General features: G+C 42.0%; 1 protein-coding gene across 1 annotated transcript in view; it reads left to right on the top strand.

The window, feature by feature from the left end:
* TEK (TEK receptor tyrosine kinase) overlaps positions 1 to 19,854 on the top strand; it is a 103,847-nt gene that overhangs the window by 43,550 nt on the left and 40,443 nt on the right. The window contains exons 2-8 of the mRNA XM_079925808.1: positions 6 to 317; positions 7,312 to 7,422; positions 8,298 to 8,450; positions 11,719 to 11,850; positions 12,329 to 12,469; positions 15,170 to 15,298; positions 18,602 to 18,753. Coding sequence (XP_079781934.1) covers positions 6 to 317; positions 7,312 to 7,422; positions 8,298 to 8,450; positions 11,719 to 11,850; positions 12,329 to 12,469; positions 15,170 to 15,298; positions 18,602 to 18,753 — 1,130 coding nt within the window. The remainder of the gene's footprint in view (positions 1 to 5; positions 318 to 7,311; positions 7,423 to 8,297; positions 8,451 to 11,718; positions 11,851 to 12,328; positions 12,470 to 15,169; positions 15,299 to 18,601; positions 18,754 to 19,854) is intronic.

Raw genomic sequence — 19,854 nt, 5'->3', positions numbered from 1 at the left:
TTTAGCAACAGTGGACGGTGCCATGGACCTGATCTTGATCAATTCCCTACCTCTCGTGTCTGACGCTGAGACATCCCTCACCTGCATCGCCTCTGGATGGCGCCCGCATGAGCCCATCATCATAGGAAGGGACTTTGAAGCCTTAATGAACCAGCACCAGGATCCACTGGAAGTTACTCAAGATGCAACCAGAGAATGGGCTAAAAAAGTTGTTTGGAAGAGAGAAAAGGCTAGTACAATCAATGGTGCTTATTTCTGTGAAGGGCGAGTTCGAGGAGAGGCAATAAGGATACGGACCATGAAGATGCGCCAACAAGGTAACGTGCCCCTTGGTTGTGGGCAGGTGAGGTCCACTGAGACCCACACCCGCCTCTTGTCTTGACGGCTGCTCACTCAGGCTGGGGATGAGCTTCCTGAGAGCATTAGAGATGAGAGATGATCTAGTCCAACTCCCTCACATACAATCCTTTCACTAGACCTTGTGCCTAGTTCATGAGATGAAATGAAATCTATCACATGTTCTCCTAAGGACTCCATGGTCCTGATGGAGATAGGAACATGTTACGTGTATATAATATGATTCACAGCAATGAAGACAAGTGTCCACCGCCAAACTATGGGCTATTTTGAGTTTTCTCATTGATTTTTCATTTGATTCCTTATTTGTTTTCTTGGCCTCTGAGTATTCTTAACAGAAGTTAATGTTTTCAGAGGAGAAATATGGTAGAAATAAAACATTAAGGGAAACATCTCTCAATAACTCAATTTAATTAGTTACTTGGTACAGTGGTTATCTATTGACATAGTAATGCTGTGTAACACACGACCAAAGCCACGGTGGCATAATGATAATGACTCATAGCTTGTGAGTCTGAGTCAGCTGCGTTGATAGGTGGCTGATCTTGACTGGGCAGCTCTCTCATGTGTGTGGATATTGGCTGGCTCTAGGCTTATTAGGCTGGCCCTGGTTGGGCTACCTTGGCTCTGTTCCACGTGACTGTTATCCGTTAGCAGGCTAATGTCGATATGTTCTCATGGAGACAGCAGGGGTGCAAGAGAGCCAGCGGAAACACACGAGGCTTCTTGAAACCTAAACTTAGTACTGTATACTCTCACTTCTGCCTCACTTTTATTGCCCAAAGCAAGTCGAACAGCTGAGCCTAAAGTCAGAATGGGAGGGTATTACACAATTACATGGCCACGAGTATGGATACAGGGAGGGATGAAGAATTGGGGCCCTTTTTTTCAGGCGACATGATTTAATTTTAGAAGTGGAGTACCCAGGCCCAGCTCACAGAACACCAGAACTTTTGAAGGAGGACCTTGAGAGCCTTCTGCAAAGGAAGAGTATTACTCCTTTCGGTGCCTCAAAAAGCAGTGATGTGATGGAACCCTTCTCCCAAAATAGAAGTGGGTCCTAAGCTGTATCTTTGGGCCAGTCCACCAAACTCATGGCAGTTGGAGGAGATGTCATTGTAAACATTATTTAATGACTCTGTTCTGCCCTAAGGCTCCCAAGTGTGGACAGGCAGGTAGACTTCTGGTGCTCTTGATGCTATCTGCTGGGACGAAGGTACAGATTCCAGCAGAAATGACCTCTCCTTGTTCTGACGGAAATGATCTGGCCCCTCACCCTCAGTCCCTTTCTCTGGGTTGGTTATTACTAAAATGAAGGGGTCCTCACCAAATTAACATCATCATAACCACACGAGACTGTGGACTGAGGATGTGTCATTTCATGAGACAATGACATTGTGAGCTCTTTAGGATTTGATTTTTAATTGTAAAATTGATCCAGATAAATTATGCACCTCTGCACATTTCTGACTGTCAGCTTTTTATACAGGAATCTGTAGGTTTTTTAGATTACTGCTTCTCAAGGTTAAAAATGCTTATAAAATCACCCTAAGGGTCTTGTTAAAATGCAGACTCTGAGTCAGTAGATCCTTGGGGAGAGTCCTGAGATTCTGCATTTCTAACAAGGTCCCAGGGGATAAGATGTTGCTGGGCTGAGGACCACACTTTGAGTAGCAAGGGGTTAGAGTCAGCCCCTAGCTGGGGTCTACCTGAAAATATTTCTTTGAATTTGCTAATGGTGGTAATTAAAAAATTTGAAGGCAGCAAGCTCGTTTTAAGATCAAAGTGATAAAATCATTATTCATCACAAATGAGGGAAAAGGCCCTCTTAGCAAAACTATAACATTCACCTTTAAATGGCATCAGGCGAGTGGGAAAAGTGCACAACAGAAATTCCCAGGAATGCAGCTCTCTGATGAGGGAAGAGAGGTTGAACAAAGGGATGTGAGGTGTGCCAAAGCTATCGTGGCTGAAAAGTCGGCTCTGTTATTTTTCACATGTGTCATTGGGATCTGACTTGTGTAAAGAGTTATGTCCTTCTGCTGATATGCCCACATTCTGAATGAAGATGATCTGAGATTTGTGCCCCAGTGATCTCACAGGTTTGACATGAGAAGTGCCCTTTCTGGGCTGTCCTGAAAATGTATAAATAAGAATCCGTAGAGCAAATTAAAACAGAATATTGGGAGTCAAAAACCAACCGTAGGGCTTCCCTGGTGGTGCAGTGGTTGAAAGGCCGCCTGCCGATGCGGGGGACGCGGGTTCGTGCCCTGGTCCGGGAGGATCTCACATGCCGCGGAGCGACTGGGCCCGTGAGCCATGGCCGCTGAGCCTGCGCGGCCGGAGCCTGTGCTCCGCGACGGGGGAGGCCACGGCAGTGAGAGGCCTGCGTACCGCAAAAAAAAAACCAAAACAAAACCAACCGTAATGATCCCGCCAAAGTGAGAGTCCAGGTCAGCACAGGTAAAGCATAGTTTAAGTTCAGTTAAATGAGGCTAAGGCAGGCATGGGTAGTGAGGAACAGTGAAGAGAAGATGGCTTTTCGACTCAACTTCACCTGAGTTTAATTCTTTCTCTACCACTTACCAGCTGTATGGCCTTAAGCAAGTTATTCAACTTCTATTGGTCTCATTTTTCATCGTCTGTGAAATGGGTATAATATCTTCAAAAGCGTCTTAGGTTTTAAATAAGAGTAAGATGGTATATACAAGAAGCCAGCTCCCATGAGTGTAAGATTTGATTTACACAGTAGATATGTTCCTGAAAGCTCACTGTAAAGTGAGACATTGCAGAACAATTTACATAATAATAACAATAGCAGTTTGTAAATGGTGGGAATAGGATTTAATGCCAAGCGGTCTGGCTTCAGAGTCTGTATTTATTGCACTACCCTCTCTATATCACTCTCACTTACTTTAACCACCCACCCCAATTCTGAGCACTTGTTTTATAAAGTACAACAAACTCTAGTTGAAACCCCAAAAAGCAACCTAGAGCACAGAGATACGGGAGTGGAGGTTAGTCAGACATGGGTTTGAGCCTAGCTCTGCAACTGCTGGTATAACCCAGCGCAAATTACTTACCTGAAATCATAGTTTGCTCATTTGAAAAAATAAATGGGGATAGAGACTTTACCACGTACATTTGAGAATCAAATGAAATCACCAACATTATCTGGCTCACAGTAAATGTTCAGTAATTGTCATTATTTAGTGCCTTGGAATGAGCAGTAATTTAGTGGGACTATTAATTTTGCTACTCAACTGTGGAAAATGTTAATATCATCTTTTAACATAATTATGGAGGTTTAGACAAAATAGAAAAATAGGAAGTACTTTCTCTCCTGTATTTGAATAACAACATCATCTCAAGCTGTTGAACTGATTTTCTTTTGTTGACCATCCAATGGCTGAAATACGGTGTAAGGAAAGTGATATCCTTTATGGTGAGTCAAGAAAACCTCCAACACTGTGTCTTCATGACGCTCTTAACTCCCTGGTAAAACATCACGGGAACTCAGGAGTGCCCGCCTAGGGACACAGCAGGATAGGATAAACATCACTATATCCCTGCTTTGCTGCTGACTCGTGCATCTGGGGAGGAAGTGGAAAATCCATTTGAGTTGTGCCAAAACACAGCTTAAATTGGCTCACAGGCTCCAAATGGCCAAAGGGATTTTTATCAATGGCATCATCCAAAAAAGTCAAAAGCAGTTTTTTCAAACCTCCCTGCACATTGCATTTGGGGATAGGGAGGTATAAATGAAGTTTGGAATGTTTTCACATCCGAAGATCTATTACAGAGTGTTCCATCAGAAGAAACCTAGGTTATTTTTCTTCCTCTTTTCATTTGAGAAATGGCTTTGCTTTAAGAACATCCAATTTCCCAAACATGATTTGTGAAGTTGACTGAGAGGAGCCATTTGTATCTAAATAACTCAAATGAGCATGTTAAATGTATGAAGAAAATAGGAAAATTTGAAATCAGATTCATTCATCTATTCTTTCATTCCACAGTATTCTTTTTTTTTTTTTAGAATATGTTGGGGGTAGGAGTTTATGAATTAATTAATTTATTTTTGCTGTGTTGGGTCTTCGTTTCTGTGCGAGGGCTTTCTCTAGTTGTGGCAAGCGGGGGCCACTCTTCATCGCGGTGCGCGGGCCTCTCACTATTGCGACCTCTCTTGTTGCGGAGCGCAGGCTCAGTATTTGTGGCTCATGGGCCTAGTTGCTCCACGGCATGTGGGATCTTCCCAGACCAGGGCTCGAACCCGTGTCCCCTGCATTAGCAGGCAGATTCTCAACCTCTGCGCCACCAGGGAAGCCCCCCACAAGTATTCTTAAACCTCTATTTGTGCCACACATGGGAAACACAACAAAGTTAACATTTCCTGAATACTTATTATGTGCCTGACATCTCCCTAGCAATTTTCTACACATTGCTATGTAATTTAATCATTACCAAATGCATATCTGATGAGGACTATTATGATTTCATATTAGTAGGTAAGTCTTATAACTATTGTAACTAGAAGCATTCATATACCTGGTTTCCCGTGTTGGACCTGGGAAGGTAAACTTGGGTCTGATCCCTGTGTTGCCTTTCAAAACCGCCATGAGCCTACCCTCCTGGAATGCTCAGCCTCGTATGAGTGGGGCTGTAATGGGGAAGGACAGGGTATATGGAGGGCAGTATGACGGCACTTAACCTGGATTCCAGGATTGCGTAAGGCCCCTGGAGAAAGTGACATCTAAATGAAGACCGATGAATGAGTAGGACTTGCTGAGACACAGGGGAAAGGAAGGAGCAGAAGAGAAGGGAGAAAGTTCATGACTTGGACGTGAGTGATCATGCGATCTGTTTGAGGGACTGAGTACAGTTCAGCATGGCTGGAAGTGAGAGGTAAGGATGCCGGGCCCGGAGTAGGATGGGTCTGGAGGGCTGATGTCTGGAACAAGTGTGGAGCTCTTGAGTTTGTGTCTCAACTTTCACATTTATTGTTAGAAGGCCTTGGGAAGGGACTTGGTCACCCTTAACTCCATCTCCACACTGACAGACTGTGGATATCTGGTCTTCACAGGGCTGTTATGAAATTATACAAAATAACAACGGACCTAAAATGACATTATTACTCTCAGTTTTTATTTATCATTAAATTAAAGGAGACAACTGAAATTTAGCTCAATTGTTTTTCATCCATGAGAAGCGTCTTTGTTTATAACTTTTACTACCTTCTAGTTTCTTCTCCACCGCTTAAGGAATAAGTGAATTGTGTTCGTAGTTAAGGTCTGTGAGTTAATTAATCAATCCAAATGATCTCAAGCAAGTCATCCCATAACCTAGGCCTCAGCAATCTCATTTCTAAAAGAAGGTGTTATATGACCTATGAAAGGCCTCTGGAGCTGAGCTACCTGCTTCAAATCCTGGCTCTCCTGTGAGCTTGCTGTGTAACCTTGAACAGGTTACTTGACCTCTCTGGACCTTGATGTCCTCATTTGTAAAAGTAGGATAATTGTAGTACCTATCTCCTAGAGATATTATGAAAATTAAATATGTGTGAAGTGCTTAGAACAATGCCTGGTCAATAGGGGCTTATTGTTTTCATGATCCAGTCGAGTCACGTGACTATCAGTCTATGCGTACTGTGTACAGGTCGGACTCCTGTGTCATCAGGAAGCCCAAGGTGCAAGGCTGGCTTGTGGATGCACTTTCTTAGTCCTCAGCAGAGAACGATCCACCTAGAGCCATGAATGCGGGAGGTGGCCAGCTGGGTGGCAGGGGAACTCTGGTGCGACTGTGTTCCGACCCCCAAAACAGGGAGCTTAAGAGGCGCAAAGTCTGAAATAATAAAAAAAACCACAGAATGGGGAAAACGTAAAGCCACACTGGAGTTGAGCCGAGTGGAGAATCTCAGTTCCTTTTCAGAATACAATGCTGAGCGAGAAGTCCCACGGTCAGCTAAACAATCTTCACACAAAGGAGCAGAAAATATAAACAAACCGCAGAGAAAGGAACAACAGCCTGAAATGGTCAGATAGTTCTCACAGGAGCCTGAGGGCATGTCGTAGAGAGCAACAGCTGTTCGGTTAGATTGCTAAATGAAGCACCTCCTCAGGTGAGAGGGAGCCCCAGAAGGCGGCCCCGAGGTCCCCTGCCTGCCTTCCCTGCCACTCATGGCCACACTGCACATGTCACCACAGCGGCGTGGCCTTTGTTTATATTTGGGAAGGATCCTGACCTCTTCTAAGCACCCAGGGGTTTGGCATACATCATTTACTATTCCTAACAACCGTTTAAGGTAAATACTTTTACTCCTAAATTACAGATGAGGAAGCTGAGGGGTTCAGAGGTGAAATAACTGGGTCAAAAAGGTTCAGTAGGGCTTCCCTGGTGGCGCAGTGGTTGAGAGTCCACCTGCCGATGCCGGGGACACGGGTTCGTGCCCCGGTCCGGGAAGATCCCACATGCCGCGGAGCCTGCACGTCTGGAGCCTGTGCTCCGCAACGGGAGAGGCCACAACGGTGAGAGGCCCGAGTACGGCAAAAAAAAAAAAAAAAAAAAAAAAAAAAAGGTTCAGTAAGTGGCAGAGGGTGGCCTTAAGCCCAGGACTGTCTAATTCCAGGGCTCACGGTGCTCTTTGATCTCCACCACTCTCCCTCTGGGTCCACCCCATGTCACTATCTGCACCACGGTATCTGTGTGGGAGTCTTCCAGGGCACTGTGCCCAGGTCAGCAGGCGCTGAGGAAAACAAGCAGATGTACCCAAAGCTCAGGTCCTTCTGAGCATGGTTCAGAGGCATCTTCTGCCTTCACAGTGTGGCTCTCTAAGCTCTCATGAAAACCAGCTGACTCCTGCCAAGTCATAGGCCTCATCTTCTGAGTCAAGGTTCATTTGTTCCTGGAAAAGATATATAACCTCATTTTCTCATTTGTTTTTTCTCTCTCTTTTAAAAGCTTCCTTCCTACCAGCTACTTTAACTATGACTGTGGACAGGGGAGATAATGTGAACATATCTTTCAAAAAGGTATTGATTAAAGAAGAAGATGCAGTGATTTACAAAAACGGTGAGTATGTGTTTTGTGTCATTCTGACACTGTTGTGCGAGACATCAGATAGCATAAAACATACTGGGTCATTATCTTATTGCAGTCTTGGGGGCAGATGTTTGAAGTAAAGCTACTATGATGCAAGCTAATCAGATTCTATGATAGAAGCTGTCTTAGGTAACATGTTTGGTTACTTAAGTAAATTAAAGTAAAGATTTTTACACATTGTACATTTACAAATATACAGTATGAACTATGAACGTACAAGAACTATGAACGTACAAGAAAGTCCCATCATGATGTAATATGTGGGGTCTCAAATTCTGCCATGTAAAATGGGATGCTGTTTGGTTGCAAGGCTAAGGAAATGACCAGAGTGAGCCTGGAAAGCCAACTGGCAGGGGTTCTGGGGGTCCAAGTGCGCAACCCAAATCTGTCTGGGTCTGACTACGGTTTGGCGCCACCTGGTGGCAGTTTCCTGACGCCGCTGGAATATTGATGGAGACTTCTGAGTTCTGTGGATGAATGACTTACAGGTTGGAGTAGTGATTCTAGTTATCTCTTAATTGATTAGTTGGCAAGTTTACCTGACGTTTTCCCCAGCTTTGTCGGTGTGCCTCTCCCTGCAGAAGATGAGAAATTTAGGCTACCCTCATCTTCATGTGTTTGGTGGTAGATCCTATAGACTAACCTATGTGCTCCAACACCATACTTTTCTCAACGTTTGGGAGAGCATTCGATAGTTCAGCCTTTTCATTCTTCTCCCCCCCATCTAATACGCTAGAGCACATTTTCTGTATCAGGCCAGGGAAAGCTGATCAAGTGGAGGGGGCAGACAAGGAAACAGGAGTGTTTGAGTGAGACCCATTGTTCTCCACTTTTCTCCCTTACAGGTTCCTTCATCCATTCAGTGCCCCGGCATGAAGTACCTGATATTTTAGAAGTGCATCTGCCTCATGCTCAGCCCCAGGATGCTGGAGTGTACTCGGCCAGGTACATAGGAGGAAACCTCTTCACCTCGGCCTTCACCAGGCTAATAGTCCGGAGTAAGTGATGGTGTGGTTGTTAGGATTTTTAGTTGGAAGTAGCAGAAACTGACTCTGGCTACTTAAGCAAAAACCAGGGATTAGTTGAAAGTATACTGAAGACTTTAAAAAATTGACGGAAAAGCTGATAAGCAAATTCCAGAAAAGATCTTCCAGGGAAGATCTGGGGCTCAGCACCGGCGAGGGTGGGTGGACTTTAGGAGGCTACCATGACCCTAACTTAGCTTCAGTGATGTTTCTTTTACTTCTAAATGTTGAACTCTCAGGATGAACAATCAGATTGGTCTGACACGTGTCAGGTGTCTACTCGCCTAGACCAATGAGCTATAGACAAGGGTGGAGCCACATACTACATACAGAATGGTAATCACTGTGAGCTGGACAGTCTCCCCAAAAGGTGTCTGCTACAGGGAGATGAGTTGGGCCTTCTGGGTTGGCCTAGTATCTAGTGAAACCTTAAGTCTCCTGTAAATCCCAACTTTCCAGATCATTTAACTCTCAAATGTGATTTCTGTTTTCAGGTTTGAAAAATGCAAGAGTTAGAACTGGTGAAAACTTCTCCCCCATTATAACTATCAAAGTGGGTAGCAACTGTCACCAGTGGTTTTTACAAAAATTGATCTATAGAAAGCAAAAAATTTGCCCTGAATTTTCTCCGGTGATGTTAGGTATTCATGATATTAAATGTTCAGGCCTTCAGGTCTGAGTACTAGGGATGCCTTGTCATTCCTCTAATGATTAGCATCGTTAACTTGTGAAGAGTACTTATTTTGCTTTGCATTATATTTATGCATTCATTCATTCATGCAACAAATCCGTGTTGATTATAAGTCTCTGCCAGGCATTGTGCTGGTGTTGAGAATACAAGGATAATAAGATGAATCACTGTCCCTTGGGTAATTCCCAAGCAGAGCAGGTACATACATAAATAGATAAACAGATACTGCGATATGAAAATAGACATATGAAAAGTGTGGTTCATCTAGTTTGGGCAGGTGAAATCCCCTTTCATTCCTCTCTACTCTCGGAGAGTCTGAATGGCAAGGACACAGGTTGCATTCATTTCATTAAGATGGTCTCTCCAGTGCGATATAGCACCATGTACCAGGGGCACTCATAGTCTGGGGTAAATTGGCAGATTTTCCAGCAATATCAAAAACATCAAATGTCGATATGTGGTAAAAGGTTTAAAGCTTTTTTTTTTTAAATGACAAAACAAACGTGACTTATCATAGATTTGAATTTTAAATTTCCCTGAAATTTTAAGATAAAGCAAAAGACTTCAAACACATTTTGATCTGCAGGTTGTCTCCTTTTCAGATGGCTAGAAGCACATTCATTCTCTTTGGCTCTTATTTCAATAAAACTGTTTGAGAAGCTCTGCTAATATCCAAAATCATTCTAAGAAAGTTTGAGTTGGGCCACAACCATCCTATTTAAAAGTACTTCCTTCCCTTTGACCTCTTTGATGTTTACCAAGAAATGCGGTACAGTTGAAGGCATTTTGTTCATTTCTCATAACTGTAAGGTATCTCTCCAGGTAGATTTGAACCCTAGGAATAGTCAGTGCTTAAAGATATGTATTAAAAATCATACTGGTTATATGTGTAGGATTTCTTTTCGGCGTAAATTCTCTCCATGGCAAAAGATTTCTCGAAAACATTAAGTTTATAGGATTTCTCTCTGTATGCCACGGGTCTATGGTTTCCTAAAATACAAAACCACGAGGCTTTTGAAGAAAATAACAGAAGCCTAACTGCATACTTGTTGCTTATCAAGGAACTCTTTTCCTGTCTTCTGCATCCCTCTAAGAGATCACCTTAAGTATTTCCTTGAGCTTAATCCCTTCCTCTTTCCCAGGATTAGGAGTGAAGCTGGGACTGGTCTTCAGATCGGTGCAGGGTTAGAGACATACTTTAATGTAACAGGAGAACCCCTTTCATCTCCAGTGTCTGCCATCATTAGTTTTCATCATGTGAAGATAATCTGTGCTCTGGCTCTCCAGAAATCACTAATTGTGCAGAAGTAGTTTTCCCTTTATATATTAAGGCACGTAAAGAGTAGCTTTGAGACATTTTGTAGCTTTATCAATTAAGTGGTTGCCTGTAAGACTGGGTCTGTGTTGACAGTCTTCCTGATTATTTTAGAGAAAATACTGATAACTAGGAGTTCTTGGCAAAAATATTATAAGCTGTAGGCACAGGTCCAGGTTTACCACCGCGAGACTAATATTCAGGGACAAAGACATTAGTTCCTTTCAGAAGAAAAATTAAACTAAATTCCTGACCACAAACAGTCACCCTACCCCACTCCCCCTGAGCTTTCCTTATCAGAAGGTATCCTAAATAACAATCTGAAATCACCAAGTGCTGGAGAGAAAGAACCAGGAAATACGAATCTAGAAGCATTTTACCATTCTCGTACTTTCAATTTTGTATCTTGCTTCATTTCTTATATGTTTTCTACCTGAAAAATATTTGGGGGCTACTAGCTCCTGCTTCCCCTTTTAGCTGTCTTCTGTCTCCACATTCTTTATTTTTTTTAATCTTTATTTTATATTGAACTATTTACAATTTTGTGTTAGTTTCAGGTGTACAGCAAAGTGATTCAGTTACATATGTACATGGATCTATTCTTTTTCAGATTCTTTTCCCATTTGGGTTATTCTCCACATTCTTTACACTGGAGGTTCCCAAACTCTGGCACGCCTCAGAATTATCTGAAACACGTGTGAAGCATAGGTTGCTAGGCTACCTCCAGAGTTTCTCATACAGTAGTAGGTCATTGATGGGAGTCTGGGATTTGCATTTCTAACAGATTCCCAGGTAATAGTGATGCTACTCGTCAGGGGTCACACTTTGAAAACCACTGCTCTTGTCTCTAACCGTAACTGCAGCTCTCCAAACATGCCGTGTTTTCCTCCCAACCTAGCCTCTGCCCAGAACACGCTCTCCAGCCTTATCTTCTTTGTCACTTAGTGGGTCCTGCAGATTCAACGCACATACCACCTCCTCTGAGAAGCCCTCTCTTATGCCCTATTCCAACCCTAAGGCAGAATTAGGTACTTCTGTCTTTGTCGTTATCATTATTTTCTATCACATGTCTGTTTCCCACATTGGACTCTTAGCTTTTAGAGAGCAGAGATTGTGTTTTATTTATCTTCGTTCACCAGTGCCCACTCACATGACTAACATGTATCAGGTGCTCAATAAAGCTTTGGGGAATGAAGTTGCTCCACTCACCATAGTCTTGTTTTCCTTAAAAAAAGGATGTGAAGCTCAGAAGTGGGGACCTGAATGTAACCGTGTCTGCACTGCTTGTATGAACAATGGGATCTGCCACGAAGATACCGGGGAATGCATTTGCCCTCCTGGGTTCATGGGGAGAACATGTGAGAAAGGTAAGTCAAAAGTGCTTGATGAGTAACCTGTGGATTTAAAAAGCCATTGTTGCTGGATCTAGAATTTTAGATCTGGACCCATTTGGGAATGGAAGCTAAATGGCCTCTGTGAGCCCATATGGTACCTTTGAGTAAATTCAAAAAAGGTGCCCTTTCTTAAAGGCTCTTTATTTCAGTCAACCACTGAAAAGTTGTAATAAGTATACAAATCTACGACATCTATGGTGTGAACGCCTCTCCCTAGGTTTGTGCAGTACGCAAACTGCACTACTGGGGGCTGTGCCTGGAGTATCCTCTCTGTGAGGCAGTTTCATTATCTATAAAATGGGCCATAAGGGTGTGTTTACACTGACAATTCCACAGCTTACGTTGGATTATTTTCCATGTTCACTGGTCTAGGAGAGACCCTTAAAAAGAAGAATCTGCATTTTCAAAGGGCTGCATATTTGCCTCTGAATCATCTTTTTCTCACCCACAGCTTGTGAACTGCACACGTTTGGCAGAACTTGTAAAGAAAGGTGTAGTGGACCAGAGGGATGCAAGTCCTACGTGTTCTGTCTCCCAGACCCCTATGGGTGTTCCTGTGCCACAGGCTGGAAGGGTCTGCAGTGCAATGAAGGTATGTACCAGTCACACCCCTAGAGAGAAAAGGTTCTAGCAGGTATACCAAGGAGATCCAGCTTGCTGGAAATCATCATGTAGGACATACCTGGACTGCTCACTCAACTGTCTATTGCTGAATTACAGGGTTTTGAATCAAAGATATCTTCATCCAAAGTTAATTATGCTTTCATGTTAAGACTCTGGACCTCATAGAAAGTGTTTCTCATATACATCACCTGGGGATCTTATTAAAACAGATTCTGATTTCATAGGTCTGGACTGGGGCGTGAGGGTCTGCATTTCTAACAAGCTCCGAGGTGATGCTCTTGGTTTTCAGACCACACTTTGAGTTGGAAACCCATAGAAGATTTGTTATCTTCAGTGCATCATAAATATCATTGCTTTTAGGTCAGATCCAGGTAAGATTTGGGATTTGAAAATCGAGGAAGTTAAGGTCTTATCTTCCGTGGACCTTACACAAGCAATACTAACTTCACCTACTCGAAGATTCCTTCTACCCTTTTAAATATATATTTTCCCATTTGGTGAAGCTCAGAGGTATGTGTTTCCCATCTACTTTCCAATAAGCTTTTCACATCAACTATCACACAGTAACTTAACATGAACCTGTGGCCAAATATGCTAGACCTTCCCTAATGGATGCTAACCTGGTGGATTAGGCAGAGCTCAATGGTGTTTCAGTATTTGCCTCACAAAATCAGCTTTTTCCACAACTGGCACTGTTGGGAGCTGTGATGGGGTCTCCAGCCACTTGATAACAGTGCTCTAGGACAGAGCAGTTCAGTAGAAATAGAAACAAACCACATGTGTAATTTAAATTATTCTAGTATCCACATTAAAAAAGTAAGAGAAACAGGTGAAATAATTGTAATATTTCAGTTGAAATAATTGTAATATTTCAGTTAACCCAATATATCAAAAATATTACCATAGCAACACGTAATCAATAGAAAAAATATTAATGAGATGTTTTACATTCCTCTTTTCATACTGAGTCTTTGAAATCTCAATTTGGATTAGCCATATTTTAAGAGCTCAATAGCCCTCCATGGCTATCAGCTACCATACTGGACAGCATAGCTCTAGGGGCTTAGAGTAAGAGGACAAAGAGGAGAGTTACACAAAAGTAAGCTTCAACTACCTGCAAAACCTCAGTCAGTTCCCTCTAAATGCTGTATCTGCCCCCCGTGGAACACTGAGGGAGCCTTAGCCGTAGAGGAATCCCACATGGTCTCAGAAATGTACACCTTAAAGTAAAAGGTGCCACCGAGTAGGGGTAGATCCAGTTCCTCCTTAAAGACTATTAAAAAATCATACACAAATTTTAAAAAACATGTGCATATATGAAAACTTTGCTAGGGCCCAGAAGGGTTACGTGCATGTGAGGAGTCTAGAACATAAGCTTCATTAACTTCATGGTGAATATGTCTCTAGACCCAGATTTATAGGAATACCTTTATTAACATTCCAGCCCACATCTGGCTCAAGAAATCACTAAGATTTTATGAATTGAGATATTTTAGTGTTCTCCCAGACTCCTTCCTTGGACCTACAATTACACGTATGTTAGACCTTTTGATATTGTCCCTTAGGTCCCTGAGGCTCCAATCGTTTTTTTCTTTTTCCCTATCTGTATTCTTCAGACTGAATACCTATTGATCTAGCTTTAAGTTCATTGACTCTTCTGTCATCGCCATTCTGTTGCTACATCCATACAGTGAAATCTTTATTTCAAATATTATGTTTTTCAGTTCTAGAATGCCTTTTTGGTTATGTTTTATAGTTTATATTTCTCTGCTGAGATTTCTAATTGTTTCATTTGTTGTGAGCATATTTTCCTTTACTTCACTGAGCGTAGTTATTGTAGCTGCTATTTCCAACATCTGGGTCATCCAGGTTGGTCTCTGTTGATTTTCTTTTCCCTTGAGAATGGGTCAGAATTTTCCATTTCTTCTTATGTTGATTGTATTTTGGACATTGTGAATGTTACATTGAGGAGACTTGGAATATGATATATTTCTCTGAACAATGTTGATTTTGTTTCATTATGTCCTGTCAGGCAATCAGCTTGGTATGACTCAAACTGCAAACTCTGACTCTCAGGCATCAACTCAAACTCAGTTCATTCCTTTTAGCCGTAGCTGGGTTGCTTCAAGTCTGCACTTAACATGTGTGGTTCTGGGGTCAGCCAAAGATTTGGGACTTCCTCCCTCGGCTCTTCCTTTCTAGATTTTCCCTCCCACTTTCCAGAGGCTGTAGTTGCTTTGACTCTGTCCTCTAAGATTCCTCTGTCTGTAAGACTACAGGTTTTCTTTGGAGTCCTAGCTTCCCCACACAATGTCAACTGTACCAACCATTAGACTAAAAGCTGACAATGGGGAGCACACCATTCTCATCTTCCAAATTTCAGTTCCCCTCAGAACCTGTGTGGTCCCCTCTGTCCCTCCTCCCATCACTCTTCAGTGCTTTCAGGTAGTTGTTTTTAAAATAGAGTTGTTATTTTTGAGAAGGGTGACCTGGTAGGAGCTTATTCAACTCTCCTGGAAGCAGAATTCCTCAACCCTTTAACTTCTTGGTAATTCAGATAATTAATACTACTTGGTAGCTTGGAGAAAAAAAGTAAAACTAGCCACCTATAGCCTGAGTTTTCCTCCTTCCCTATCTTAACACTGGTTTTTGATGTCTTTGTTTACAGCATGCCAGCCTGGTTATTATGGACCAGACTGTAAGCTTAGGTGCAGTTGCACCAATGGGGAGATGTGTGATCGGTTCCAAGGATGCCTCTGCTCTCCGGGACACCAAGGGCTCCAGTGTGAGAAAGAAGGTAAAGCAAGGTAACACTGTAGTCAGGGTCAGGTTCAGCATGTCTGAACCAAGGTCTTCTGGCATAATTCTTGCCCCACTAGCCCAAGATTCTTAAACTCCTTCTGTTTCCACCCTGAAGTAGGGAAGAATATATCCCATGTTCTAAAGGACAGCTTTCTGAATCTTTTCTATGGACTCTCACACTGGCCTTTCCACTAAGGAATAAACCATGTGTTCTTTGTAGCACATTAAGTGATAACTGGCCAGCTGAGAACTCTGCCTACCTCTTTTGCTCTCTTCTCTAGGACCAGCCTTTTCCCTGGATATCCACAACAGTGGAAGAATTATGTGGAAGGGATTTGGATAAAAAATATTTTTTAAAAGAAAGATATAATGAAAGGAAAAAAATGAAAAGTATTATCCTCAAAATGAAGTTTTAAATAATTCTAGTTCAGAATTACCGTAGAGCAGAAGTCAGCAAACACCCACAAACCAAATCTGGTGTACTATTTTCTTAAAATAAATTTATTTATTTCATTTATTTATTTTTGGCCATGCTGGGTCTTTGTTGCTGCGCACGGGCAGCGAGCGGGGGCTACTCTTTGTTGTGGTGCGCGGGCTTCTCATTGCAGTGGCTTCTCTGGTTGCAGAGCATGGGCTCTAGGCACGTGGGCTTCAGTAGTTGTGGCTCGCAGGCTCAGTAGTTGTGGCTCCTGGCTCTAGAGCTCAGGCTCAGTAGTTGTGGCGCATGGGCTTAGTTGCTCCGCAGCACGTGGGATCTTCCCGGACCAGGGCTCGAACCCATGTCCCCTGAATTGGCAGCCAGTTTCTTAACCACTGTGCCACCAGGGAAGTCCCTTGTGTACTTTTTTTTAAAAACAGTTTTATTGAGGTATAATTTTTATACCATGAAGTTCATCCCTTTAAAACGTAAAATTGAATGCTTTTACAGAGTTGTGCAACCAACACCATAATCTAGAATGTTTTCATTTTACCAAAAGAAAGTGTGTACCTATTAGCAGTAACTCCCATTCTTTCCTCCTCCCAGCGCCTGGCAACCAGTAATTTACTCTCTGCCTGTACAGATTTACTTATTCTTGATATTTCCTAGTCTATAAATGGCATCATACAATACACGGTCTTTTGTGGCTGGCTTTTCTCACTTACCATACGGTTTTTGAGTTTTATCTGTATTGTAGCACATGTCAGTATGTATCTCATTCCTTTTTAGATAGATAGAACATCTATCTGTTCTCATAAAAAAAAAGTATTGGAATACAGCCATGCCCATTTGTTTACAATATATCGTGTAAGGTTGCTCTTACACAACAGGGTTGAGGAGTTACCACAGAGAACATAGGGCTTGCAAAGCTGAAAATATTTATTATCTAGTCCTTTCAAGAAAGTTTGCTAACGCTTACCCTAGAATATACTTTTTAAAATCCAAAGAAGCATATTTTCAAAATTTAAAAATAATAAACATATATTACTTTTTCAATCAAATATAAATAACATGTCCAGTGAAATCTACACTCAGAATAATAAGACATTTATGGACTTCTGCCTGTGAGTTTTAAAAATCAGAGCAAATATGTGGGGAAATACCAACTGTTTTCTCAAAGACTTTAGCTTGTCAGCTTTATACTTTCTCCTCTTCCCCAGTGTTTGGACTTTGTTACAGGGCGGAAATCTGGGAGGGTCTAGGAAGGTAAGGAAAGGCTGTGGGCCAGAACATGGATTGAAAGTGGGCAATGAACAAGCTTAATGATTTGAATTTTCTGCACCACTTCCTCCTTTCTGTTCTAAGGCTGATGTTACAAAAAGTGTGAGAATCTCAAACTTAGAACCAGGTTCCGGGCTTCTGGGGAGCAGCTCCCTTTCCCTCACACCCTCTTCCACCCTCTAGCTGTTCTTCCACCCCCATCCAGCTGCAGAAACTGCAAGGGGACAATGAAGGAAAGATATGGTTTGAAAATGTCAAAGCACTTTGAAGAATTCCGATGGCAGTAATTGTGTAGGCTGAACAGTCTGGCAAATTTTCTAATCACAATCTCTCCAAGTCTGCAGATATATCAAGGAATTATCTTTGTGGCTATTAGATCCTTTTCCCTCCTGTTCCATACACTTTACCTGTTTCATTCTAGGCCTGAGAAATAGGATATCAATATAAAATATCAATATTGATGTGTTTACCTTGACCCACCGCTGATGTGGAGCAGCATGTAGGTGACGGCTGTTCTTTTTTGCTGGAAAGGACTAAGCCACTTTTCCAATGTTTCCCTTATTTGCTTTAAGTGCATCTCCGTCTCCTACATTCTTTACTAAGTGTTGGACTGTTTTCAGTCATGTCTTACATTTAGTTAAACATGTTCCAAAATTCTCTAAGACCTTACAGTTCAGAATAAAATTGTTACATTTCAGAATTATTCATTCTCTACTCTGCAGATAACAAGCAAGGGCTCCTGATACCTTTGTTGATACCAGAGACATTTTTTCCTTTCCGTATTGGCAGCAGTATTTTTTATTTGGCTATTGATGGGAAATTGATTTGGGGGAGTTTTATTCCACTTTACTTCTTCGATGTAAATGTGAATATAATTAATCATCGGCCACTTGCAGACTTCCCAATTAATGAGACATCTCTCAGATATCAAAACTTGACATACTGTTGATCGGCAGTATTGGGGGCTTGCAGAGTGAAAGAAGAACTTTTGTTTTTGTAAAAAAAATTCCCTTATAAAGCAAGAGAGGGAGTGGACAGTAAGATCTGCAGAGATGTGGTGCTGATGACCTTTTCAATATTGAGACTGTATCTCCTAGGTCCACTGAGAAAGTACATCATTATGGCCAAAGAGTGTGAATTCTGGAGTCATAAAGATCTGAGCTTGGGCTTCCTTGGTGGCGCAGTGGTTGAGAGTCCGCCTGCCGATGCAGGAGACATGGGTTCGTGCCCCGGTCCAGGAAGATCCCACATGCCGCAAAGCGGCTGGGCCCGTGAGCCATGGCAGCTGAGCCTGCGTGTCCGGAGCCTGTGCTCCACAACGGGAGAGGCCACAACAGTGAGAGGCCCGTGCACCGCAAAAAAAAAAAAAAAAAAAAAAAGATCTGAGCTTCAACCTGAACTCAGAGCCTCAGTCTCCTCATCTTTAAAATGGGAACCACAATAGCACCCACCCCACAAGTTTATTACGTGATGATAAAACAATATAATATTTGCCAAGTTCTTGCCCAGTGCATGGCTTACTAAACGGTAGCTACTTTTATTATTTCTATTTCTGCTGTGTTAAAGATTAGATTTCACAGTGCTCTTTCCTTCATTCAGGCATGCCAAGGATGACCCCAAAGATAGAGGATTTGCCAGATCACATAGAAGTAAACAGTGGTAAATTTAACCCCATCTGCAAAGCATCTGGCTGGCCGCTACCTGCTAATGAAGAAATGACCCTGGTGAAGCCAGATGGGACAGTGCTCCATGTAAGAGTTATTCTTTTTCTTTTTTTTTTTTGTAGAACAAATTATAGCCTTTTTAAAAATTGAAGTATAGTTGGTTTACAATGTTGTGTTAGTTTCAGGTGTACAGCAAACTAATTCAGTTATACATATATATTTCTTTCAGATTCTTTTCCATTATAAGTTATTACAAGGTATTGAATGTAGTTCCCAACAACAACAAATCCTTGTTGTTTATCTATTTTATATATAGTAGTTTGTATCTGCTAGTCCCAAACTCCTTATTTATCCCTCCCCTTCCCCCTTTTCCCTTTGGTAACCATAAGTTTGCTTTCTAAACCATAAGTTTGTTTTCTATGTCTATGATTCTGTTTCTGCTTCATACATAAGTTCATTTGTGTCATATTTTAGATTCCACATATAAGGGATATCATACGATATTTGTATTTCTCTGATTTACTTCACTTAGTATGATAATCTCTAGGTCCATCCATGTTTCTGCAAATGGCATTATTTCATTTTTTATGGCTGAGTAATATTCCATTGTATAAATATACCACATCTTCTTTACCATTCATCTGTCAATGGACATGTAGGTTGCTTCCATGTCTTGGCTACTGTAAATAGTGCTGCAATGAACATTGGGGTGCATGTATCTTTTCGAATTGTAGTTTTCTCCAGATATATGCCCAGGAGTAAGATTGCAGGATCATATAGTAGCTCTGTTTTTAGTTTTCTAAGGAACCTCCATACTGTTCTCCATAGTGGCTGTATTCTTAATCTGACCTCCTGATACTACTAGATATTTTCAGTGTAGCACTCACCCTGCTAAAGGCTGGATTCCATTCATGGCTTGCATCCTCCTAAGCTAGGGTGTTGTTAGCTTTGACAAAAAGCAGAGGAGAGTTCAGCATAACCCGTTTGACTCTAGATAGACCTGATCCCACACCTCCAATCCAGAAACTGTGATCCACGGAATCCCTTAGGTCTGAATACATACCTTGGGTCTCTGCCTCTGCACTTTGTCCTCACTGTTGGTGTCTACCACTGGGTAGGGTGCTATCACAACGTTCTTCTTTGCTGGAAAGGAATAAGCTACTTTTCCGATATGTTTCCCTTCCCTGT

Source organism: Stenella coeruleoalba (genome assembly GCF_951394435.1).
Source record: "Stenella coeruleoalba genome assembly, chromosome: 7".
Taxonomy (NCBI): domain Eukaryota; kingdom Metazoa; phylum Chordata; class Mammalia; order Artiodactyla; family Delphinidae; genus Stenella; species Stenella coeruleoalba.
Note: the sequence above shows the minus strand (reverse complement) of the source record. Positions and strands in the feature narration are given on the sequence as shown.